At 39.9% G+C, this 27473-nt stretch overlaps 1 protein-coding gene across 11 annotated transcripts in view; it reads right to left on the bottom strand.

Annotated features, from left to right (window-relative positions):
- Positions 1-27473, bottom strand: part of CATSPERE (catsper channel auxiliary subunit epsilon) — a 67100-nt gene that overhangs the window by 19437 nt on the left and 20190 nt on the right. For 5 of the 11 annotated variants that reach the window (XM_082702317.1, XM_082702320.1, XM_082702321.1 and 2 more), the window contains 7 exons: positions 25372-25814; positions 12727-12785; positions 10174-10249; positions 8424-8476; positions 6131-6181; positions 5709-5742; positions 5560-5639 (listed from right to left, as the gene is read on the bottom strand). In XM_082702317.1, the coding sequence (XP_082558443.1) occupies positions 5560-5639; positions 5709-5742; positions 6131-6181; positions 8424-8476; positions 10174-10249; positions 12727-12785; positions 25372-25814 (796 nt within the window). Of the gene's footprint in view, positions 1-5559; positions 5640-5708; positions 5743-6130; positions 6182-8423; positions 8477-9434; positions 9775-10173; positions 10250-11905; positions 12203-12726; positions 12786-25371; positions 25815-27473 lie in introns of those variants that run through there. The other 6 variants (XM_082702319.1, XM_082702318.1, XM_082702323.1 and 3 more) reach the window with 6 other exon arrangements.

The following is a 27473-nucleotide window of genomic DNA, read 5'->3' as shown; positions in this document are numbered from 1 at the left end:
CTGCCACATGGCCCAAGTGTTGTTGCAGGTCTCTGACCCCTCCCCTCCCCCACAGCCTCTCCCCCGCCCCTTGACCTCACCAGACATCCAGTCCTGCCTCCCTCGGCTTTCCTCCTCCAGGCCGTTCCCTCCCCACCCGGCATCCTGGCTTCACTCAGTGGCTCTCGCCCTGCCTCCAGCATCTCACCCCACCCTTGGCTGTCACACTAGGCCTCCTGCACAGGCTACTTGAGGAATTCAAATATGCGCCACTGGGCTACTCACAGTGTCTTAAGTCAACTGTGCCACTGGTGTCCTCTGATAATCTTTCTATTGGTCCGTGGCCAGCCCTTCTCATATCACCCTAGTGACCCTGACATCCCTCCTCAAAGCTTCTCCTCAACCCCTCGGTGCTCCCAGTGTGCACGTGGCCCTTTCTGTTTCATGTGAGTAAACTGAGGCTGTCAGACATGACTTCTCTCAACTCCGCACTCCTGTTTTGAAACCAGTCACTTCCTGCCTTTAGTTTTACGCCTCGCCTCCCTCCCAAGTTTCACTGGATGAATTCACCTTCTTTTAACATTGCCACCTGGCCCTTTGATCCTATGGCCCTAGGTTTCTTCACAGACCTGGCTCCTATAGCTAATTTTATTCTAATTAGGAAATAGTTCAAATACGCAGGAAGACACAGAGAAAAATGTGAGAACTGCTACGTATCATTTATACTTTACTTATCCATAAATCGTATATAGTATTGTTTTCTGAGTTTACAAATATACATGCAGAACATTTCACTGTAAGGATCTTTGGGCCGCCTTTTTTCCCCACTCAATTTTAGGTTTTGAGATGGATCCACAGAAGTTTCCTGTCTCTTGGTCTCTGTTTTCCTCAGCAGCAGCTTCCCGGACTGTCCGTCCTTTCCTATCCGACCTGAACTTTTTGGCTGATTCCCTCTTACAAGCATCTTACTTCATTCATGTTAAGGGCTGAGCAGCATTGCATTGGCTACAATGTAGCCACCTAATTTGCTCTGTTTCATTATGTCTATTTCATCCCCATTAAAAGAATCTATCCTTAAAGAGGCCATAAACAAACATGTCAGCCACCTGTCTTTTTCCCTGGGTTTATGGTAAGATACCATGAGGTAGCAGGAAAAGTAGGAGCGTGTGATATCCTGGAAGCCAAATGAAGAAAATATTTCAGGTACAAGGGCATGATCAGCTGTGTAATTCCGGTTAACGAGGTCAGCCAGGGTGAGTGAGGACTGAGCAGTGGGTGTGGGGATGTGGTGGTGGGAAAAGCCTGGCTGGGAGGGATGGGGGAAGAGGCGGAGGAGAGCCGGTGACCCTGAGGAGCTACACAGGTAGTGGGGGTCAGCAGAGGGTTGTCGGGTTTTTTTTTTTTCCTGTTTTTGTTTTCAGTGAGGGAAAGAACTGCGGATTTCTCCGATGATCCAGGCCGGGGGAAAACCCAATGATGTGGGAGAAGGTGAGCGGAGGTTCGGGAGCAGGGCTCTTAAGTAGGAAAGCGGGTGGGGCTCCAGTTCACAGATGGAGAGAAAGGCCTTAGACTCACATATGTTCACCTATGAGGACAGGCAGACAGACGGAGCTCATGGGTACAGATAAGGTGGTGGAGGCTGCGGAGGGTCTCTTCTCACTAGAGTCGCTGGGACCCAACTCATTTTCCCCACTGTCTCTTCTCATCTATCAGTTATCTATCCAAGCCCCTGTCTATTGGAATCACTAATTTTTCTCATAAATGATTCCTGTTCTTTGCGCTGCCATTTTGATCATTTGTGTTTTTCCTCCATGGACCACCAATACAGTTTACTACCCGTCTCGTGCTATTTAGACTTGTTGCCCTGAAGTTCATCTTCTCCCTTCTCCTGGAGAGGACTAGCTAAGGCAAATATTTGACCGTGCCGCTCTACCATAGTATGGGCAGGAAATCTTCTGTGATCTGGACTCTACTGAGCTAATTTCTCTTGTCCTGACACTTCATGCCTTACTTTATGCCCCAACAGCATTAGACATCTTCTTCCTCAAACCATCCCTTTTGCGTGAAAGCCTCGCCCAGTGGAGCTCATTGCCACCTTCCCCAATTCTCTTCTTCCCCCTCTGCCTTCTGCTAAATATTTATTATCCTTTAAGACTCCATGACTCAGACCAAATGTAAGTTTTCTGGAAACATTTCCCAAAGCCCCTCTCCCTTCTGTAGCTGGGCTGGATTCTTCTGAGTTTTCTTTTTATTATTCTGTGTCATCTAATATGTTTATCTAATTCATCAGACTCTTAAGCCCTTGAGAGAGGAAATCCTGTCTTGTTTATCTTTGAATTCCCAGGGCCTTGCACAGTAAAAGGTTCAGAGGTGTTTAATAATAATGAGTCGAAGAGAAGAATACACTTCTCTGGGAGAGAACATTAAGATTATTTATCCTTGGAGGATTAAGACGCTGCATAGAACAAAAACAAAGCAAACAAGGAGCCTGGGAAGATGGTCGGGTAGGAGGACTCTGAGCTCACCTGTCCCATGTTTTCAACTTGGCCAGTCCCAAGTTAACCAAAGAGCACTGTAAAGGCTGGAGGAGGGACAAACTCCACAATTAATACAGAGGAGAAGAGAGATAGGAAGCACCAGTGCAATAGAAATGAATATTTCTGTAAAAAAAATCAGTCAAGGAACTCACACAAAAAAGGATATAAAATATAAAAACATATGCCTAAAACATGGGGAGAAGAGGAGAAAAGAATGGATTCAAACTTCAGTGACCCTGAACTTCATACACACTGCTACATGCAGAAGAGGTTATATGCAAACCCAAGGGTAATCCTATATCAAAAACCACTAATAAACATGAGAAGAATAAAGAGAAAGAAATCCAAATACATCACTAAAGAAAACCAATGAAACATGCAAGAGACAAAGACAAGACCAGAGAAAAATCTTCAGAAAGAACCACACAAGTAACAAAATGGCAATAAATACATATCCGTCAATAATTGCTTTGAATATAAACGGACTAAGGCTGACACAGGGCATCAGAACGGATGGGAAAAGGACAATCTTGCACAACATGCCAAAGAATGAAACTGAACCACGTTCTTCCACCAGATACAAAATAAACTCAAAATGGATGAAAGACCCAACTGTGAGGCATGAAACCATAAAATCATAGAAGAGAGCACAGACACAGGCTGTACCAAATTTTTTCTAGATATGTCTCCTGAGGCAAGGGAAACAAAAGCAAAAATAAACTACTGGGACGCTATCAAAATAAAACGCTTCTACACAGTGAGAGAAACAATGAACAAGGCTAAAATGCAACCTGTGGAATGGGCGAAGATATTTGCAAATGACGTATCTGATAAAGGGTTAGTATCCAAGACATAAAGAACTTGTAAAACTCAACAACCCCCAAACCAACAATCCAGTTAGGAAATAGGCAGTAGACACGAAGAGACATTTTTCTGAAGAAGACATCCAGATGGCCAACAGACACATGAAAAGATGCTCAACGTCACTCATCATCAGGGAAACGCAAATCAAAACTACAATGAGAGACCACCTCACACCTGTCAGAATGACTAAAGTCAACAACATAAGAAATAACAGGTGTTGGTGAGGATGTGGAGAAAAAGGAATCCTTACGCACCGTTGGTGGAAATGAAAACTGGAGCAGACACTGTGGAAAAGAACATGGGGTTTCCTAAAAAGTTAAAAATAGAAGTAGCTTACGATCCCACAATTTCACTACTGGGCATTTACCCAAAGAATACAAGAACACTCATTCAAAGGGATACATGCACCCCGATGTTCATAGTGGCGTTATTTATAACAGCCAAGATATGGAGCCCACCCCAGTATTCATTGATTTATGAATGGATAAAGATGTGGGGTGTGTGTGCGTGTCTGTGTGTTTAATATTCCATTATATTTGTATACTAGAACATTTTTATTCAACTGTAAAAAAGAATGAAATCTTGTTATTTGCAATGACATGGACGGAACTAGAGAGCATCATGCTAAGCGAAATAAATCAGTCTGAGAGAGACAAATGCCGTATGATTTCACTCACATGTGGAATTTAAGAAACAAAAAAAAAGCAAAGGGGAAAAAAAAGAGAGCGAGACAAATCCAGAAATACTCTCTTAAATATAGAGTACCGTCTGATGGTTATCAGAGGAGTGGGGGGGGGGGCAAGGTGATGGGGATTAAGGAGTGCGCCTGTCATGACAAGCACAGGGTGAAGTGTGGAACGACTGAATGACTTTATTATACACCTGAAACTGATGTAATGCTGTGTGCTAGCTCACTGGAATTAAAATAAAAACTTACAACAAAACAAAGGAAAAAAATGAGGCCTCAGTGGAGGAAGGAGTGTCTAGGGTTACTGGGAAAAGTAGTGACGCCACTGGATGTCTAGAAGAGGATCAGAACTGCGAAGACAGCAGATTAGCCTGACCAGTCTGACAGCCCAGAGGACCTAGGACAGAGGGCCTGTAGGACAGTGATGTTGAGGGCACAGCACAGACTCTTCAAAGCGGCATGGGTGAGGAATGGTAGGCAGGACATGGCGGTAGAGACCTTCTGGGTCCCAACAGGGAAAGCCCCCATAGCAACACTAAATGGAAGCACCTGTCTTGGAACACTGAAAAAAAGAAAATTAAATTAAGATGTTTAAGAAAAACCCAAATGGAACACCTGAATCCTTACGTCACCCCTACCCACCCTGAGAGATCTCAGAAGTTGCTTCTAGCCTTAGAAAGCCCCCAAAGCTGGAAGCCTTGACCAAAGTTTTGATGGTTTTTATCTAGAAGTTTTGCTTCCAGTAATTTTTTCTAATGGCATATCTGGAGTGTGTCCAAACCTGTACAGAAGGGAATATCCACCACCATTTTATTTATAATCGCAAACAAATCTAGAAAATGGGTCATTTGTCTTGTATTTTTCTGTATTTTAAATTTTGTAACAAACAGTGTAACTTTTGTAATCTTAAATCAAGAATAAAATTAAAGATGAAGACAAAATAATAGAAAATTATTTGGGAAAGCCTACCTCAGAGCATTTTATCCTATTATTACAAAATATTATTTGTAAGAATTAAGTTACAGCTAACATTTTTGTTATCTGTGCCATCTGTACCATCGCCTTGTTATTGTACCTTCCCTATTAGTCACGTAGTTTCGTTCCTTGCAAGCTTTCAGTTACTGTTGGCCCATGGAAAGAAGAGTCATAGTCACCTGGGGAAGGTAGTTCCTATCAAACAGGCAGGGGTGCTGGTAGGAGCTTGGGGAAAGATTAGAGAGAATAAGGCAACGGTGAAGAGACCACCTGCATCACTGAGAAGAGCCTCCGCTGTCTTACTGGCCTTGTCTCAGCAGTGAAATGATAACCTCCCTGCACATGCAGGCACCATGGTAGTCCAACTTTGTGTAACTAGTACGGAAAACTTAGAGATGCATATATCAAGTGCTCAAAAGTATTTGTTATTAGGTGCACGATTAATTAGCATTGTTTTCATACTTTCATTTTGAAACTTTCAAAGTAAGTTAAACATTTTAGCGAGGATATACTTACAATTCAATCAAAGGGTGAAACATTTCTCCGAAATCAAGTCTCAGTGGGCAGCCATATTTTTTCCAATTATATTTTACTCTCTAGAAAAGGAAAAATGCTTTAGTTATTTTCTCTATTTGGCTGATTGATAAAATTATGCTTTTTCTTACCAAGTTTTTAGATGGCTGATTCCTCAGATACGACCTGTAGGAAAGACATTTTTCATTACTTATTTTTCTTTCCTCTTTTAAAACTTATAAATTAAAAGCATTACTTTGTTCAGAAAGGAGGTATCACAAAAAATTGATTACAAAATGCTCCCCAGTTGTGTGGGGGTTAAACACACACTTCTAAATAATACATGTATCGAAGAAGAGATCTTAAGAGAAATTCAAAAAGATTTTGAACTAAATGGAGATGAAAACACAACTTATCAAAATTTGTAAGATGCAGCAAAAGCAGTGCCTAGAGGTAAATTTGTAGCAATGAACATATATATTAGAAAAGATTGATGTTAATAGAAATAAATACTGATTCTAAATTATTTGTACTAATAATGTAGAACAGTGCTTACGTTAAAAATATTTCTTACTTTTCAATAATGTAAAAGAAATCATGCTGAAGACAGTCTTTTTTATTAAATCTACAAAAAACAAAACATGATAAAGTTGTAATATCATTCCTTATACACTTGCATAAACATATAATCATTTAACCCCGTGATTCTCAAACTTGAGAGTATCACAGAATCATCTTTACTGAACTAGAATCCTGGGGTTAATGTGTGGCCTTAGCATTTCTTTTCTTTTCTTGTTTTTTTTTTTAAGGTTTTATTTATTTTAGACAGAGAGAGTGCATGCACAAGAGTGGGGGTAGGAGCAGAGGGAGAGGGAGAGACAGAATCTCAAGCAGGATCCATGCCCAGCAGAGAGCCCCATGCAGGGCTCGATCTTACCACCCTCAGATCATGACCTGAGCCAAAATCGAGAGTCAGAACCTTAACCAACTGAGCCACCCACATGCACAATGGCCCTAGCATTTCTATTTTTAAAAAATCAATATTTCTGAGTCCACCGGAATTAGAAATATACTGATTTATTTGTATTTGATACATGTGAGAAATTCAATGAAAATCTATCAAAATGAAGATAAATTTCTTTGGGCTATTTTTATTCCTCATAATTAACCCCACCACCACCAATTTCTAATTGCTGCTGGGGACTCAGTTGTGCAGGTAAGGAGCTACTTTAAGGATGCACCTAATTTCTGGTTAGTGGTCAGGCAAACATAGGCTATCATGATCTAGAAAATGATGTCTTGAGTAAGTTAAATTATTCACTTGACCATTTTTGCTGGCTGTTTCCACTGTAACTCAGAAGGAACCTTGGTCACCACCATGTTTAGATAGATATTGGAAGCCTAAACCATTTCCTACACTGAAGCCCAATATAGACCCCGTGAGATGCCCTCCAAGGTGAATATCTCTCCTGTCACAGGAACCTTGGACCCCATAGGCCTCCTTTTATGACTGTGAAAACCTCAGGCCCACCCCAACTTGAATTCAAGGTATTAGGGCCATTTTTAGGGTTCTAGAACAGTGGGTCATTGATTAAGAAGCCTGGAGTAAGGTTCTGAAATCTGAGTTTGTCTAACATGTTCTCCTGGTGGGGCTGATGAACAGCTTGCCTTTGACGATTGCCATCTAGACCCGCCCAGAAATAGACTGAGATCATGGTACCGCACGTGGCAGTCCTGGGAACTGATTCTGGTAACTTTGCATAGAGCAGTTATTCTCAAATTTTAATGCCCTTGCTCATCTCCGGGATATTTAGTTAAAATAGCTGTTCTCGCTCAGTGGGTATGGGACAAGGCCCAAGAGCCTGAATTTCCAAGAAACTCGCAGCGATGCCAGTACTGGTCCATAGACCGTTCCAGAAGCAGGACGCCATGCGCTGCATAGATCAGTTAGCCTTTGTGTGTCCCGGAAAAGGAGTTGTGGGAAATGCACATCCCTTGCTGACTGAAATGGGAAAACTTGATTGTCAGTCTAGCAACTGATGGTTCCAAATGCGTACTCAGAAGATTATTAGGATAGTGGGTGAGTAGATATTTGTTTTGGATGAGAGCAAGTCATTCACTTGGAGAAGAGTCTCCACTCCCCGCTCACCACCACTCCTGACCACTGGAGAGGAGTCTATTAGGTACATCGCTGTCTTAAGGACCCACTTCACCTCCACTGAATGGATTGTGCACACGGACCTCAATTCTTCCCCGTAGAGGAGCGAGCCCGCGGTGGCCAGTGGATGACAGAAATCAGTGTGCTTCATGGTGAACCCCGGTAAAAGCAAGACAAGTCACACCTCGGGCTTCTCTGGAAGAAACCCCGGTGCTTCTGTGAGGTTTGCTCTAAAAAACCTTCCCGTGGGTAATGGAGCAGGTTTTTCTGATGGGGACGTAAGCAATTCTGTGGCAGAAATGACATTGTAACTGGTTTGAGGAGGAGGCAAAGGAGACCTAAGTGTTTCTCCCTCTCGTTTCTTGGGGAATGAGGGCTAGGCCGAGAGCGAGAGGCGCCCTGGTGACGGATGGAAACAGGATGGTTAAAAGGGAAGACGGAGAAAAGCGCTGGCCACAGGGAAAGAGGTTCATCCTTTTTCCCTGTTGGTATGATTCACATGGAAGCTTTGACTTGGCCCAAAGCTCAAACAAATCGGGTTTGGACAAACTGTCAGTTCAGTTTCTGGACGCCCATGTCAGTTCAGTTTTCGGGTTTCATCGTGAACAAGGCAGTCATCAGGCTGATGGTACCACCGGCAATCGCCATGCAGTTCACCATTTGTTTGAAAAGGCAAAGAGTAAGACAGGTCAAATGCAAATATACTTGCCCTTTAACAACAATGTATTTACTGGAATCACAGCCAACGGCTATTTGGAACACCTAAAATGGAGGAATTTAAGTGGTGAGACGCGTGGTTGCAATTCACATGAGCGAAAATGTCCCTATAGCGAAAAGTGATTACACTTTAGATTTGAAATAATCACCTTTCCAAGGTAGGGTTTTGTTACACTCTTTGGTGCGGTTTTACTCTTTATTTTTGATCACATTTTTCCTGCCTTTGCTTCGTGTTGCCCTGTTGCTCACGAGGCTGGGAGGTTAGTTCTCTGCTTTTCCACATCGCTATTTCAGGAACTAACCGCATCTTCTCTTTCGCCAGCACGGCTGTAACCGGGATCATCAACTCTGTTCTTCTGGCCTGTCCCTGACTCAGGCGTGAGCATCTAGCTCTTCACGGACTTCTGTCCACCAGAGACCGGGCCCCTCCCTGACTAGGATGCCTATTTCTCTTCCCATCTGGCGCCGGGATGCTTACCCACCGCAGGGCTAGACAACCCCCGGGCTTGCTAAGTGGGATCTAGATACTTGCTTTCAGTCTCAAACATGTGCTGTAGGTTGCATTTCTCCACAAAGTGAATCTGAAAGAACCTCTAATACTCCCTACCCCGATGAAGGACGTGGGGGTCAGGAGGGTGGGGATAGAGCACACTGTCCAGACAAGCTTGATGGATTTAAAGAGTCAACCCTGCTAAACCCAGACCTCTCCGCCTTCACTGGAAAGGCACCACTTGATCTCAGACACAGGATCTGATTTGTTCTGTCAGCAACTCTACCCACAGTCCTTGGTGTCCCTTCCTGATCAGATCTTTGGTTTTCCCTTCCCTTTCTCTTCCCTTTTGGTTTTCCCTGTGTCTTCACTAATCTATTCATGTGACACCCTTGGTTGACTGAGGTCCTCAAATCTTTCCGTCAAGACCCACCACCACTTGATCCCTTCTCTTCTGGGGCCCAGCTGAAAAAACCCAGCAACCAACAAATAAATAAATAACAAACCCAGCGACCACATCTAGGACTGGTCCTCGACACAGAAATGCCGGTCAATAACGTGTTGGGGTGGTGTCATCGCTCCCTGGGAAAATTCCTGCTGGAAGGAATCGCTAAGGCTTTCTGGGGACTGGCTGTTTCACGGGGCTCTGCTCTTGTAAACGTGTCTTCCTGGAATGCCCTGGGTCACCTTCCACTTACTCCCCAACAATTGACCCTCACCCTGCCCCGCCCCGGTCTGCCCACTCTTCTGCGCTCTCTGCGCTTTCTCACAACTGTGTGTCGTGCGCCCTTAGACTAGCTTTGGTTTGCCCCTGAGGAAGAGCCTGGCTTTTCATCCTTGCAGCTCCCATAACCTACAAACAGACTGAAGCAAAGACACACAGTAGGTACACAATAAATTTTAGCTTTAAAACCTTTTAAAAAAGTTTTAAAAAGCCATCTTCTCTGACAAACCATATCCCACTTGAGTTCCCATTCATTTCAGGTTTCCTTTATACCGTTGTATCTCCTGAAACTAAGCATTTTCTGTTTTTGCATGTATTTCTACACCTCTCTTACGCTGGTAAACCTCTGGAAGACAGAACTGTGGTCTGTCTCCAAAGTGAAATAATGCCCCCCCCCCCCCCCGAGACATAGACACACACTTCCCTGGGCGGTGGGGGGGCTCCTGCATGGCGGGCTGGTGGGGGTTCTCTCGCCCACCGCCTGCGGCTTTATTGAGGTAATGGTGTTCCTCCACCTCTGTCACTTACCTTTTGGGCAGTTGGACATGCTCTTGCGTACTCACTAGGCCGAAACTGCACAAGCCGAAGGCCCGTGTTCTCGTCTCTAGGAGAAATGGCATGTGCAGGTGCTTAGAGAATCCCAAGGGAGGCAGGCACCGTGCCTGCCTTCCCCGTGGAGCCCATGGACCGTCCCATGGACACTGGATGACTGGCGCCCAGTCATCCAGAATTCTAGAAGTCTGGGAGGGGGCCATGGGAGTGACTATTCTCCACTTCTGCTAAGGCACTGTGGTCACTCCCTGAAGTCACTCTTACCGCCCGGCGGGCTAGCGTAGGGTCGGCCCAATGGGAAACAGAGATGAGTGTCCATCAACATTTCCACCCCCCTACCCCGCCCCGTCTCATTAACACCGTTCGTGGAGGAGAAGGCTGTGCGACTGACATCTGGTCCTGCTTTCTGATGACCTTAGAAGGCCATAGCTGCATTTTTTGTTCTTTCTCTAGCCTCTGTGGATTTTTTTCTCCTATCCATGACCCTTTTGGAACCATAAAGAATAAGTTATGAGATTAGTTTTCTGAGCCAATTTATGCTGCTTATTATGATCTGAGTGGAAGCAAAAGCGAGATCGAATTTCTAGGTTCTGAAGTGCCTAAGAATCGTTTTGTGCCCAGACAAAAAGGGAGAAGTTGAAATCGCTGAAGAAGTTGTGAAAGTTTTATGGAGGCTCCCTGCTGAGTGTGGAGCCAGACATGGGACCCGATCCCATGACCCTGACATCATGACCTGAGCTATCAGTACTCCTGAGCTGAGATCAGAATATCAATAAAACCGCGAAGGTTTTTACTTTTTGAAAAAAGCTGGGGAAAAGCAAACCACAAACAAATGTTCTTTTTCTTCCAATTTTCATCACATTTTAATATTTATTTATTTGTCATATATTACGTATAAAGTGTAATAAATGAGGATATGAATAGCACATTTAATATTTTTAAATCATTGTACCATATTTCATCAATTTTAAGATACATATTTTTTCTCATTTAACACCTTTGAAATCAGGAAGCATCTTATAATTATGCCAATTGTGGTTTGTTTTCCAGTGTGATGGAAACTTTGATTTGATAAATACAGGAACACAGTCTAGGTCTATGAAGGACACTATAGTAAATATTGCATCTACAATTTTCTATACAAGTTTTCTTCTAGGAAGGTTTGTTTTTTCCCCATCACAGCTGACTTCAAAGCTTTTTGTATTTTTTGTCAAGTCTCGGATTGACCTGACGTATCTTGGACAATCTGATGTGTATTGGACAGCAACAGAATTCTGAGTAAATATCCGTAAAACCAAAAATACCCCAAGGAACCCGTAACATTAGAAGCATCGAGAGAAAAGTGTTGGTGAGGGGCTGGGGATGAAATGAGCCTCCCTTGACTACAGTCTCTAGAGCAGCCTTTCTCTCTTCCCCTTCCTAACCAGAGAGTGACTCTACCACTTCATTCTGTTGTATTTTCTTTCTTTTTTAAAGATAGGTTTATTTATTTTAAAGAGAGAAAGAGAGCTGGGGGAGGGGCAGAGGCAGAGGGAGAGAATCCCAAGCAGACTCCCTGCTGAGTGTGCAGCCCGACATGGGGCTCGATGCTGTGACCCCGAGATCATGACCTGAGCTGAGATCAAGAATTGGACACTCAACCGACCGAGCTGCTCAGGTGCTCTCCTGTTTTATTTTCTTAACTGCACGTGTAACTACTTGGAATTACCTTGTTCATTTATTTGGTTACTTGCTCTTTGTCTTCTCTTAGAGATATGTCCCATGATGGCAGGATTTCTTCTTACTTGTTCACCATGTGTTTTGAGCACCTACAAAGTGCTTGTCATAGAGTTCAAGCTCACTTGGGGGGAGCAGCAGACTAAGGAAAAATGGACTTTTTCCTAGAAAAACAGTGTTATTTTTCCAGAAATCTACCGAGTCAGGACATAATGATGGCCACAGAAATGCTTCAAGACACCATTCCAGGTCAGTTGTTTCCTCCAGAAATGACGTGCTCGTATGCTACCTATTCCAAGAGTCAAAGGTGATGTTTTCTCTGATTCTACTCATAGTTAAAGACCTACTCATATTAGAGTTCTAGTCTGCCCAAGGATAGTATGCAAAGACTTTGGGATGGGAATGAATGAGCACATGCTTGAAAATTAATGAATTAAGAAATAGCCCATTTTTCACTTGATGGATTGAGCCCAATGGATATCATAAGCAACTGATGAATCACTAAACTCTACCTCTGAAATGAATACACTATATGTTAACTAATTGATTTTTAAATAAAAAAAAGAAATAGCCCATTTTCTGCAACTTCAGCTGGACAGATGGAAGCCTCCAGATATGTTTCATTTAATTACAAGGAGCATTTTACATTTTTATACAGAATAATAATTTCACATCTAACCAAACACTTAAAAGAAATCTGAAATCTAGATATTTAAAATGTCATGAGGCCATGTAAGTAAAAGAATACCTACGAATCAATCATCTCAATAGCACATTTCACATTGAACAGGTTCTTTTAAAAGTCATACTTACTGCAACTTGAAGTAGTCATCTACAGCCTCATAATTTACATTCTGAAAAAATGTGACTGTCTGGAAAAGAAAATGAGCATTTGTGTAAAACATGGCAACTGGGAATGGTGACAATGAATGCTTTCAGGACAGATTTAAACCTTTCTTTAGGTAAGAAAAAGAATATATTTAGCATATTTTCCAACTTCTTTTCTTTCCTATCCCAGAAACTCCACTTATGGACATACTAGATTTCATTTGTTACATGTTTCTTATTTTCTCTTCTAATGGTATCTTAGGAAGCCCTTTTATTTCCATTGCTTCTCTTTCCCTCTTCACTCACTTCTGTCATTGCAATGTTTCTATTTTCATTTATGTCCTGCTGTGTAGCCAGTGCACTCCCATTTCCTGATCCGTTGTCTCTGGACCTTTTCATTTCTTCTTTGAGGTTTTTAAATAATTAAAGATATCATGTTGTCAGTAATTTTTGAGACTATGAGGAATTATTTGCCTGATCCTTCTTCTCTTGTTTTTGAGTAATTAAAAAACACTTATTTGCCTTTTTGTATGTGTTCCTTGTGATTTTCTTCCATTTGGGGCATGTTTCATCTCAAGTTTCAGCATCCCAGAAGGTTTCTATCTTTTCAGAGTAAAGCCATTTACAGAATATGTGTGATATTAGGGGCAAAAAATTATAAGCCTCTTATAAAGCATGCTAACTAGTTACATTCTTAAAGCATGGTAGCTATAGTCCTTATAACCCCTAAATTTTCTTTTTGGTGGTAGTTCTTTGTTAGTAGGTAGAGAGATAGGTGATAGATAGATAGATATGGTTATCTTCAGAGAGATAATTTGGTTCTGACTAATCTGGTGTGATTAGAAGAGACCTTGTACCTCTAAACCAACCTTTGCAAAAAATCTTACTTCTGAGACAAGGTTTATTTATTCATATGTTGGATCCTAAGTGGTATGACACAAAATATACAAGCTTTCATGATAAAAATTTGAAGGCTGTGGAGGTTATTACATCAAAAGTAAATCTAGTTCATGTTCAAGGAAAGGAGCTAATTGTCACGTTTCCACTTGTGTTCTATTGTACACCATACTTTTTCTTCATATGTAGTCATTAAAATAATTTTATTAAGGTGTTTCTGCACGTAATTAGGCTTAAAGATTTTTAAATTTTTCTTTTGTGAAATGTAAGCATATTCTCTAAGTTTTGCTTATCAATTGTCACTTAAGTGGTGCTCAAACTTGGGTCTGTAACTCAACCAACATGTATGTGTATTATTTTGGATTATAATCACTGAAAATATTTACCCAGAGGAACTATTTAAAAAATATATTTTGTGGATGTAATCATCTGTTTCATAATTAATTCATCATAAATAGTTAAGAAATGATTTGGAGACTTTCATTTCTAGGAGCAGCAGGTAGGTCCTACAGACAAACTTTTTTTTAAAAACAAACATATGAGCACTGAGTGTTATATACAACAGATGAATCACTGAACTCTGCCTCTGAAACGAATAATACACTATATGTTCATCAAATGAATATAAATAAAATAAAACCAAAACAAAATAAACATATCATAAAACCTACAAACCGCAGCCTTTTGAGTCACCTTGAAAGCACCAAATAACTAACAAGACAGTGGGAACTATTAGCCCGAAAACAGGGAAATTAGGAACCTTGAGAATAAAGCGGAACACCAGAGCCCAGAGTCTACTTTCAGCCTAAAGGCATTTGTCAATGTAGTCAGGAGAGGGGTAATTCAAGATAGAGAATCACATTGGATATCCTCCCGACATTAACCTGAGTTACCAGAAGACTATATTCTCAGGGTTAAGAGTAAATCAGGATTAAATCTGTGCCCTCCTTAACCCTTCAGTGACGTCAGTGACGAGGTGATCAGAAAAAGCAAGAAGTGTTTGTGGCCATGAGTAGGTTCTTGTATGGCGTTATATCCCAGAATTGTTTGCCTGGAAGACTCAGGTGATTTAAAGAAGTTCAAGGAAGTAGTGTCCCCAGATGTGTCCCTGACCGTGGTGAACGCAGGTCATCTAAAGATCAGGATGTTACTCTTATTCGACATCAGGAAATTCTTATGAATACTTTCACAAATGGGTCGCTTGGGTGGCACAGTCGGTTGAGCATCTGACTCTCTGTTTCAGCTCACGTTACGATCTCAGGGTGCTGAGATCGAGCCCCATGTGGGTAGTTAAAAAAAATTTTTGTTTTTAAACCAGAAGGGACAAATAGAAAACAAATGGTCTAACGGTAGACTTAAACTCAGCCATATAAAAAAAAAATTACATGAATGCATCCAATGAGAAGGTAAAAATGTTCAGATTGAATAAATAAAATCTAATTTAAAAAAACCTTAAAGACACAGATGGTTGATATTAAAAGAATATTAAATATTAAAAGAAAAGAAGATACATTGTGCTAACATTATTCTAAAGAAGATTGGAGTGGTTTTATAAATATCACACAAAGTAGATTTTAGAGCAAAAAATTATCACTAGAGGAAAAGGGGTCATTTCATAGTGATACAGGAATTCATTCATCAAAAGGAAATAATTCTAAATGATTATGCTGAGTGAAAGAAGGCAGATAAAACAGAATGCATACTGTATGTTTCCATTTGTATAGAATTCTAGAAAAACAAACTAATGTATAGTGACAGGAAGCAGATTAGTGGTTGCCTAGTAATGGGGAATGGAAGGAGGGATGGTTGACAAAGGAGCATGAAGAAACTTCATGGGTGGACATGGACATTATCTTGATTGTGGTTGTAATTTCATGGGTGTATTCATATATCACATTTTATCAAACATGGTATATGCAATTTATTTTATGCCAATTATACAAAAATAAAACAAAAAGATAGTCTATGAGATGCCAAAAAATTCAGTAAGAAAAGGCACACGACCCTATCAAAAAAGTGACAAAACTTGAGTTGCACAGAAGTGGGAATCCACATAGCCAATAAACACGCGGAAAATTGTTTAACCTCATTAAAAAGAAGAGAATAACAAATAAAAAAATAACACACATTAGTTGGGCAAAAATTAAGGTTTGACTATACCAATTATTGACATAAGTAGTAAAACCTCCAACTTTGAGATGACATCACGGAAGAACATTTTTGTGACTTAGGGACAGGCAAAGATCTTTTGACACAAAAAGCAATAGCCATAAACAAAAAATCTTTATCAAAATTAAAAAATTCTACTTATTAAAAGTCACCATTAAGAAAAGGAATAGGCAGCGTTCTGATTCAAAATGGTGATGTCGGAGGATCCTGAAATCACCTCCTCCCACGGACACACCAAATTTACAGCTACATGTAGAATGATGTTCTCCAAAAGAAACCCCCAAACCAGCTGAACAATGCCTACACATTAGGTGAGTGAGAAAAATGAAACGAAACAAAACAAAACAAGACAAAACAAAAACAATCATGTAGAAATAGGTAGGAGAGGCTAAGACATAGCCTCACCACCAACTCCAACCCCAGCATGGTAACCCACAGTTGGGAGGTAACTCAAATTCCTGAGATCTACCCCCGTGAGGAGTATTGAACCCATGAGGCATGGCACCTTTTAAGACCTTATCTGAGAGACAAGCTCCCCAAACATCTAGCTTTGAAAGCCAATGGGACTTGCTCCACAAGACCCAGAAGGCTATTTCAAACTGAGAAACAGTTCTTAGAAGGCTCTTCTCAGCAGACTTATCCACCCCAGACTTATCCGCCCAATACAAAGCCCCTGAATGAGAAGTTGGCCAGGCTTTCTATGAGAGAGGCTTATACGCTTATCAGGCATTGAATTGAACACATCTAGGGAGGAACCTACCAAAATGCTCCAAAGGGGGAGGTAAGTGGTGCCATATTTGTTCTCTCCCTCTACCTCAGTCTGGCCTCTTGCATCTCCCAGAAAGGAGCTTCTACACTGGTCTAGCACCCTGATCTTTGTGGCTGCTGCCCAGAGGAATCTCGAGATCGCCTGGCTCTGGTGGCCAATGGGGCTTGTGCTTGTGAGTCTGATAGTGGATGTAATGGACATAGGAGGAAGTCTTAGCTGACTATAACCCCAAGGCACAGCAGAGGCAACAGACTCAAATACCCAGTCTTTCTGTGAAAGACACCTAGTAGCTTAGTTTCATAGATGTGGCCTGAGGGGCGATTTCTAATTAAAGCAATATCCAGAGACCTCAGAGGGGAAGCAGTATTTTTGCAGTCTTCCTCTGCTTTTTTCTGGGTCACTGTTATTTCTCTAAAAGCAGCTTGTGCACACACCTGGTGCCCTAATTTTTGTGGCTGCTGCCCAGGAGACACACCTGGATTTCCTGGCATTGGGGAACAGAGGGGCTTATGACTGGAGCCACAGGACTGTTACAAAAGAGAAACAGTTCTTAACTGATTACCCACCCCCCACAGGGTGCAGTGCAATAATGGTAGACTGAAACGCACCCCAAGTCATTCTGTTCAAGAGGTCTATTCGCTTATTTTTATGGCTGTGGCCTAAGGGGTAGGCTTACTACAATCCTCTGTAGAGATCAGAGAGGCAAGGCAGTCCACCATCATCGTGCTTTTCCTCTGTCTTGTCTCGGGTTGTTGGTATCTCTGAGAAAGGAGATTATATACATATTTGGCTCCCCAGCTTTGTGTCTGTCACCCAAAGAACATGTTCCTTGATAGCCTGGCTCTGGTGGATGGCAGGGCTGGTGCTCATGGGTTCAACAGGATGGTAGTAAGCAAAGAGCAGCTCTTACCTGGCTGTTAATCCAGGGCTCAACATTGAGAGAGCAGACAAAAATGTGCATCTCCCATTCTCCCCAGAAAGAGGTGTGTTTGTATACTTTAAAAGCTGCTACGTCAGGGTCTGGCTTCTAATCAGCCTGCATCTAGGTGCTAACTGAGATGCTGACAGGTCTTGGCACACCATCAAATACTGGGAGCCACTAAGAATAAAGTAGACTGATTGGACAATCACAAAGATTTGAGAGGGCCACGTTGAATGATAGGGTTCATCTCTTACATGAGACTGGGAGAAATGATTGTTTTGTCTACTACATAGAAACCAACACAGAGATCCAAGAAAAAAATAAAGAAGCAGAGAAATATGCTCTAAATGAAAGAACAAGATAAAACTTCAGAAAAAACAACTTAGTGAAATGGAGATAAATGATTTACCTGATAAGGAGATTAAAATTATGGTCATAATGATGCTCAATGAGCTCAGGAGAAGAATGGATGAACCAAGTGGAAATTTCCCCAAAGACAGAAAATACAAGAAAGTATCCAATGGGAGTCACAGAGTTGAAAAATGCAATACCTGAACTGAAAAATATAATAGAGAACTTGAAGACAGGGCAGTAGAACTCACCCAGTTAGAATAGCAAAAGGAAAAAAGAATGCAGCAATGGCCACGGTCACCAAACTGTGGAAGGAACCAAGATGCCCTTCAGCAGACGAATGGATAAGGAAAATGCGGTCCATGTACACTATGGAATATTACACCTCCATCAGAAAGGACGAATACCCAACTTTTGTAGCAACAGGGACAGGACTGGAAGAGATTATGCTGAGTGAAATAAATCAAGCAGAGAGAGTCAATTATCATATGGTTTCACTTATTTGTGGAGCATGACAAATAGCATGGAGGACATGGGGAGAAAGAGAGGAGAAGGGAGTTGGGGGAAATTGGAAGGGGAGGTGGACCATGAGAGACTATGGACTCTGAAAAACAATCTGAGGGTTTTGAAGGGGCGGGGGGTGGGAGGTCAGGGTACCAGGTGGTGGGTATTATAGAGGGCACGGATTGCATGGAGCACTGGGTGTGGTGCAAAAATAATGAATACTGTTATGCAAAAAATAATAAATTAAAAAAAAGTGTGAAGAGCTTAAGGGATTTATGGCACAACATCAAGCGGATCAATATTTGCATCATAGGTGTTGCAGAAAGAAAAGAGAGAGAAAAAGGGGCAGTAAACTTATTCCAAGAATGACCAAACACTTCCCTCATCTGGGGAAGGAAACAGACATTCAGATCCAGAAAGCCCAAAGTTTTAAATATAATGAATCCAAACACAATCAAGACACCTTATAATCAAAATATCAAAAGTTAAAGACAAAAGAAGCTCTTAAAAGAATTAAGAAAAAAAAATTTGTGTACAAGGGAACGCCCATAAGACAATAAGCAGATTTTTCGGCAGAAACATTGTTGCCACAGAAGAGCAGCACAATGTATTCAAGTACTAAAAGAAAAAACTGCCATCCAAGAATACTATCCCTGGCAACGTTGTCCTTCAGATTTGAAAGAGAGAGAACAGTTTTCCAAATAAGCAAAAGCTAAAGGAGTTCATCATCACTAAGCCAACCTTACAAGAAATGTTAAAGGAACTTTTAAAGTTGAAATGAAATATTAGTAACAGGAAAACATATGAAAGTATAAATCTAATTGGTAAGATGAAAAAATAGTGGAATTAAGAATGACCTAATATTGTAAATGTAGATTAATCACTTATAAAGGTAGTATGAAACTTAAAGACAAAAAAAGTAGTAAAAATAACTGAAAACATCAACAAACTGACAATAAGTACGTATCTATCAGTAATCACTTTAAGTACTTATGGACTGAATTCTCTAGTAAAGAGACATAAGATGGCTGAATGGATAAAGAACAAGACCCATCTGCGTGTTGCCTACCAGAGACTTGTCAGATGTAAGGATGCACAGAGACAGAAAGTAAAGGGGTGGAAAATGATAACCCATGTAAATGGAAATCAGATGAAAGCTGGGGCAGCTACTCTTACATCTAACAAGGCCGACTTTAAAACAAATACTGTAATAAAAGACAGATAAGGCTATTACCTAATGACAAAGGGGCAATCCAACAAGATGATATAATATTATGCACCCAACAAGGAGCACCTGAATATATAAAGCAAATATTAACAGAGCTAAAGGGAAAAATAGATAGCAATACAATAATAGTAGGAGACCTTAGTATTCCGCTTTCATCAATGGATACGTCATCCAAAGAGAAAATCAATAAGGAAACATTAATCTTAAGCAACAGAGTAGATGAGATTGACCTAATAGACATATCCAGAACTTTCTATCCAAAAGCAACAAAATACCCATTTCCCTCAAGTGCACACACTACATTCTCAAGGAGACATCACATGTTAGGCCATAAAACAAATCTTAATATACTTGAAAATTAAAATCAAATCAAGCATCTCTTCTAACTACAATGCTGTGAAACTAGAAATCAGCTACAAGAGGAAAACTGGAAAATTCACAAATAGGTGAATATTAAACAATATGTTACTGAACAAGTAATGAAGAAACAAACAAAAAAATAAAAATACCTTGAGACAAATAAAAACAGAAATACAACATTCTCAGATATATGGGATGCAGCCAAAGCAGTTTTAAGAAGGAACCTTATAGTGAGAAATGCCTACATCAAGAAACAAGAAAGAATCAAATAAACAACCTAACTTTACATCTCAAAAAACTAGAGGAATAAATAAATCCTAAATTCAGTAAAAGGAAGGAAATAACAAAGATCCGAGAGGAAATAAATGAAATAGAGACTAAAAGGACAACAGAAGAGATCAATGAAATAAGAGCTGGTTTTTGAAAAGATAAACAAAATTGATAAGCCTAGCCTGACTACCAATTAAACAAAGGAACTCAAAAAAATGAAATCAGAAATAGATGTTACAATTGATACCACTGAAAAATGAAACATCATAAGAGAAAACTAAATGCCCACAAACTGGCCAACCTAGAAGAAATGGATAAATATCAAGAAACACATAACCTACGAAGACTGAATTGCCAAAGAAACAGAAAATCTGAACAGACTGAATACTAATAAGGAGATGGAATATGTAATCAAAAACTCCCCAACAAACAAGTGCAAGACCAGATGGCTTCACTGGTGAATTATACAAAACACTGAAAACATAGTTAATACCAATCCTCAAACTCTTCCAAAAAGTAAAAAAGGGAGAACTTCCAAACTCATTTTATAATGCCAGCATCAGCCTGATACTAAAACCAGACAAGGATGCCACAAAGAAAATAAATTTAAAGGCCATGATCCTCCATGAAGGTAGATGCAAAAATTCTCAACAAAACTTAGGAATCTGAATTCAACAATACTGTAAAAGAAGAAAACACCACAATCAAGTAGGATTTATTCCCAGGACGCAAGGATGGCTCGACATTTCCAAATCACTCAGTGTGGTACACCACATCCACAAAATGAAGGATACAAATCAAAATGGTCATTTCAGAAGATGCAGAAAAAGCATTTGACAAAATGCAACATCCATTTATAATAAAAACTCTCCACAAAGTGGGCATAGAGGGAACATAGAAAAGGTTAAATATGTCAAGCCTGTAGCTAATATCCATACTCAATAGAGAAAAGCTGTAAGCTTTTCCTCTCAGATCAGGAACAAGACAAAGGTGCCCACTCTCATTACTTTTGTTCAATATAACACTGGAAATCCCACCCAGAGAAATTAGACAAGAAGAAATAAAAGACATACAAATTGGAACAAAAGGTAAAACTGTCTCTACTTGCAGATGACATGGTCTATATAAACAAAACCAAAAAACCCCTATTCTACAAAAAACTGTTAGAACTAATAAATGAATTCAGTAAAGTGACAGAATACAAAATCAATATACAACAATCTGTTGTGCTTCTATGCAGTAATAATAAACTATCAGAAGGAGAAACTAAAAAAGCAACCTCACCTACAAGTGCATCAAGAAGAATAAAATACCTCAGAAAAAATTTCACCCAGAAGGTGAAAGACCTGTATATGAAAAACTTAAGACATTCATAAAAGCAACTAAAGAAGAGACAAATAAAAGGAAAGATATTCTGTACTGATGGATTTGAAGAATTGATATTAAATGTAAAATGTCCACACTACCCAAAGCAATATATAGATTCAAGACATTCTGTATCAAAATGCCAATGGCATTTTTCATGGAAACAAAGAATTCTAAAATCTATATGGAATCACAAAAGAACCAGGATAGCCAAAACAATCTAAGAAAGACAAAGCTGGAGGCATCATTCTACCTGATTTCAAAGCGTATTACAAAGCTTTATAAGCAAAACAGTATAATACTGGCATAACAACAAACACATCACTGTGCAGAACAGAGCTCAGAATGAAGCCCATGTGTATACGGCCAGGTAATTTATGACAAAGGAGTTAATTATATACAATGGGGAGGATAATCTTCAATAAATGGGAAAACTGAAGAACCTCATGCAAAATGATGAAACTGGTCCCCTACCCCACACCACATACAAAAATCGACTCAAAAGGAGATTAAAGACTTGAACATAAGATCTCAAACCATAAAACTCCTAGAAGAAGACAGGCAGTAAGCTCCCTGACATCAGTCTTGGCAATAATTTTTTTGGATTTGACACCAAAAGCAAGGGCAACAAGAGCAAAAATAAACAAGTGGGACTACATTGAACTAAAAAACGCTTTTGCACAGCAAAAGAAACAATGAGAGAAAGTAGTTCCAAGTCACACACCTGGTAAAGGGTTAATATCCATAATATGCAAGGAACTTGAATAATTCAACAGTGAGAAAACAATATGATTAAAAAATGGGCAAGGGTTCTGAATATATATTTATTCCTAAGAAGACATATATATATATATGACCAACAGGTCCGTCATATCACTATGCATATCACAGAAAGATGAAAAAACTTGCTAATCCCTTTGAATGAGAGTTTTTGTGGCTTTTTTGGGGGGGTAAATACCCAGTAGTGCAATTACTGGATCATAGGGTATTTCTGTTTTTAACTTTTTGAGGGAACTGCATCACAGTGGCTGCACTGTGTGTATGTGTGTGTGTGTGTGTGTAATGGAGTATTATTCAGCCATAGAAAAGAATGAAATCTTACCATTTGCAATGACATTTTTGGAACTAGAGAGTATAATGCTAAGCGAAATGAGTCAGAGAAAGACAAATATATGTTTTCATTCATATGTGGCATTTATTAAATAAAACAGATGAGCAAAGAGGAAAAGGGAGAGAGAGAAACCAAAAACAATCTCTAAACTCTAGAGAACACGCTGATAGTTATCAGAGAGGAGGAGGTGGGGGGATGGGGGAAACAGGTGGTGGGCATTAAGGAGAGCACTTATCACGAGTGTTATTTGTATATTTTGACTGGTAGCTGTATTTTGAAGTTCTGAATTGCAAATGGGCAAAAGTACATTATACAGCACATTCTTGGAAGGAAAACTTATGAGAGCTTATGCAGATATTGTGGCTAGGTAATCAAAGAAAACTTTCCTGGGTTGAAGGACGGTGTAAATCTTTTCTGTTCTTGTTCTGGGAGAGGGGGGTACCTCAGTTTCAGAAAAGTGAATTAAATACCCTCCTTGTTTCTTGAAACATGATCCATCCAGTCTTATTTTATTTATTATGTTTTAGTTTTTCCCTGTATCTTCTGCCTTCATTCCCTTCCCTCTTCCCCCATGTGCAGACCCCCATAATATTTATCAAGCAAGCATGATGTCATTATACTTGATGATGTCATATTGTCTGATAACTGTCCTTGGGTATTGTGTCTGTGTAAAATGAATAATGCTTTTTTTGTTGTTGCTTGTGATTTATGTGTAGGTGTTTATAATTTTTGTAAATGTTACTATATGATGGATCTCAGTTTCTTACTGTTTTCCATGTAACAATGTTTTAAGATCTATCCATATATTATGCAAATCTAAATCAACTCTCTGTGTTTCTAAACCTGTTTATCCTAGATTGCCTTATTATTGTAGTTGTGGAATTAAATATTATGGGCTGATGAAATTGAGTGTAAAAGGAAAGTAGCATTACTGTTTCCCTGAGAACAAAATGATTGCTTTGGAAAATTTTAATAAAGCAAGTCCCTGAAGAAATTGATTAGGTATGAGCAAGGTAACAGTAAGAGATTGGAAAAAGTGAAAAAAATCTAGAATTTTGATGGCTTTGCCAGTGTCATTAATTTTTCTCCCTCCTCTACTTTTATTTTTTTTTTTTGAAGATTTTATTTGCTTATTTGAAAGAGAAAAAAAAAAAAAAAACCTGAGCAGGAGTCTGGGAGAAGCAGAAGGAGAGGGAGAAGCAGTCTCTCCACTGAGCATGGAGCCTGACATGGGGCTTGATTGCAGGACCCTGGGATCATGACCTGAGCTGAAGGCAGATGCTTAACTGGCTGAGCCACCCAGGCACCCTCTCCCCTTTTAAAGAAACAAAGATGGGAACTTTGAGATAATGCATTATGAATAAGGTTATGCAAGAAAGGAGAGGAGATGCTCCAGTAAGTTGACTTATTTCAAAGAAAAGTCTGTGGTCCTGTATTAAAAGGTTGACTAATGAATATACATTCATTTATTTAAGTTAAAGTATAACATTTCATTCATATCATTTTCATTTTTAATGATCCTCTGCTTAAACTGACTTTGGAATTAACTGAACATTTCATTCCATTGCCTCTGTTAAGATGCCCACTACTGTAAATGCTAAAGAAAGCTGAATGCAGAAAGAGAAGGTGGGAAGTAGAATATACAGTGTTTGGGAAGAAATCGTAGTAACATGTGAAACATTTATGCTATAATGTTCATTGGAAAGTAGTATACAAAATAATACCCAAAGTACATTTGCACCTAGCTGTGCTGCATCATCTGAAAGTTAGCTGCGGTACTTCTTCTCATTCGGGTAGGCACCTCTCTTCATAGGGTAAGTCTGCTGTTCTCCCGTCAAGGGGTGGACTGTATTTCTTCATCCTGTTAATCTAGGCTGGCCTTGTGAATTGCTTTGACGAATAGAATGTGGCCACATGGAGGCCTCAAGAGGTCCACAGGAATCTGCTCACGCTATCTTGGAATACTTCCCTGAGACTCTTGGGGAAAAGCCAGCTCCGGCCTGAAGTGGCCACATGGATGGTGGCCACATGGATCAGAGAAAAGCACTCAGCTGAGGTGCCTTGTTCACACAAGCCAGTGTGTGCACCAACGGCTTGATGTGTGATTGAGGCCATCCTAGATCACCTTGTCCCAGACAAGCTACCAGATGACCACCACCTCAGGAATGAACCCAGACAGATGAAACCAGCACTATTGCCCAGGTATTCACCACCCAAATGATTGACAAACAGAATTGGGTGCTGTTTGAAGCCATCAGGTTTTGGAGCAGTGTTATATAGGAAAATCTGTTTTTTAAAATATATATATACATATGTATAAATACATATACATAAATTCATATGTATATATATTTTTTATTTGCTTATTTGAAAGAGAAAAAAAAGCCTGAGCAGGAGCGCGTGCACACACACACACACACACACACACACATATTTATAACAGATGAAGAAAGTTTCAATTTCTTTTCAAATTAAACATTGTTTACCATAATCTGCTAATAGAAATTACTGCAACATGAATCAAAATGACATAAACCTAAAGATAAGTGTTTGTAATCAGAAAACGTCATCAAATGTCACTGATGATGTCAGATTCTATATTTTTCATAATAGGATAAAAATGTAAGTATTTTAATTTTACATTTATTACAATCGAATGAATAAATTTTAAAATATTAACTTACCGTGGTTTTAGTACAGTATCCTAGGGCGACTTCATAGTGAACCTTCTGTATTTCTTGTAATATATTTGGGCCATATGATTCCACAATAACATACAGACCAAGATTTTCTGTATAGACTATTTGAGCCCAAAAGGACAGGTTCTCTCCCTTGTCCAAAAAGTGAAAAACACTAAAAACATTATTATGAAATGCCATGTAGGGGCATTTTTCTTGTATATAGAAATTCACACTTTGTGTTTCCAGTTTTAAAGGATATTCCTGTGACTGTACTGTGGCATTTTCAAAAACATATATGAAATATATTTGAGTAGACGTACTCAATAGAATTAATGACTTCACTGTGCTATTTGCCCATGAGTGTAGTTTTACTGCATCTTTAATATTGATCTTGAAATAAAACAGGATGTTATTTTCCATTTTTGCCAAAATATTTCCATAATAATCTGGAAAAGAAGAAAAGTTTGTTATTCTAGTTATCCTAAGTAACCATAAATCCATGCACTTTTTTACTTTTAAAGATTTTGTTTATTTATTTGACACAGAGAGAGAGCTCACAAGTAGGCAGAGAGAGGGAGGGAAGCAGGCTCTCCGCTGAGCAGAGAGCCCAATGTGGGGCTTGATCCCAGGACCCTGAGATCATGACCTGAGCCGAAGGCAGAGGCTTTAACCCATTGAGCCACCCAGGTGCCCCAAATCCATGCACTTCTAACCAAAATTATTTCTTTCATAGTAATGAAGGATTTATCTTTTTAGAGAAAAATTAGAGTGTGTAGGTGCAAACTTTATGCGATGCTGGAAAGCTTCTACTTCATAGTACAGTGATTCTTTTCCTGGATACATTTCTTCTTGGATTTATGACATCACTTTATATATGACATCACTTACACAAAAAAGCTGGAATTAGTGCACTAAATAATGATGAGCATGGCCATGCAGGAATAGTATTATTAGGAAGCATTTTGCTATGGATGGAATTTTGTCTTCCCCCATGCCCCCAAAATGGATAGGTTGAAACCCCAGCTTGCATTGTGACTGTATTTTGTGAAAATGTCTTTCAGGAGGTAATGGGAGTTTAAACTAGGTCATAAAGCCCTAGTCCAATATGACTGGTATTCTTGTCAGAGGAGGAAGACATAAGACCTTTCTGTGCATGCAGGCAGGGGAAAGGCCATGTGAGGACACAGTAAGAAGGTGGCCCATGTCTCCAAGCAAGGAAGAGGGTCCTTGTCAGAAACCAACCTTGATACCACCTTGATCTGGACTTCTATGCTGCAGAACTGTGAGAACACAAATTTCTGTTGTTTAAGCCACATAGTCCATGATATTTTGTTATAGAAGCTGTAACAGACTGACACTATTGGGATAAAGAAATGGGTGTGTGTGTGTGTGTGTGTGTGTGTGCTGATACATCTTCAGGTTCACTATGTAAATAATAACCAACTTCCTTTTCTTAACAGGGTATTATGCCTAAGTCACAGAGGTTCACAGACAATAAGTCTCTTAAATTCTTTGATTCTAGTAGCTGTATCTGTAAAATGAACAGTTGGACTAGTTGATTTCATGGCTTTCTTTCCACACATGACATTCTCCGTGGATGGTTTCTAGGGGTATACTTTCCCTAATTTAAAACAACAACAACAACAACACTTTAAAGGGACTGGCTAGAGGGAGCAAGGTCAACTCATAGAGAAGCACAGAGTGTACTGTGCTTATGCAACTTACATTTGAAATTTGAACACACAAGTGGCATTTTCACAAATTACTATAAATTACATTCTAGTAAGACTCCTTAATCAGCGATGTCAATTGTTTTCAGGATCAGAATACTTTAAAAAGACATCGCTGTCCATATACACGTCCTTATAACCTTAAGCTCTCATGTAGTGATAATGTCGTCAGCAGGAATTCAATGATACGATAAATGCTGGTGAAATTGTCACATTGATCGGTAAGGTGAATGTGCAGCTCGGAATATTTTTCAGAGTGTTTTAGTATAATTGCAAGGGGGAGATGCCCTTACGGCTGAAGCCCCACACTGGGTGCATGGAGTGCCAGTGCTGACATGTGGCTAAGTTGGCAAACTCTGCGGCTGTGCGCAGGTG

Source organism: Mustela nivalis (genome assembly GCF_964662115.1).
Source record: "Mustela nivalis genome assembly, chromosome: 16".
NCBI classification, from domain to species: domain Eukaryota; kingdom Metazoa; phylum Chordata; class Mammalia; order Carnivora; family Mustelidae; genus Mustela; species Mustela nivalis.
The sequence above is the reverse complement of the archived record's forward strand: the minus strand, read 5'-3'. Positions and strand labels throughout refer to the sequence as shown.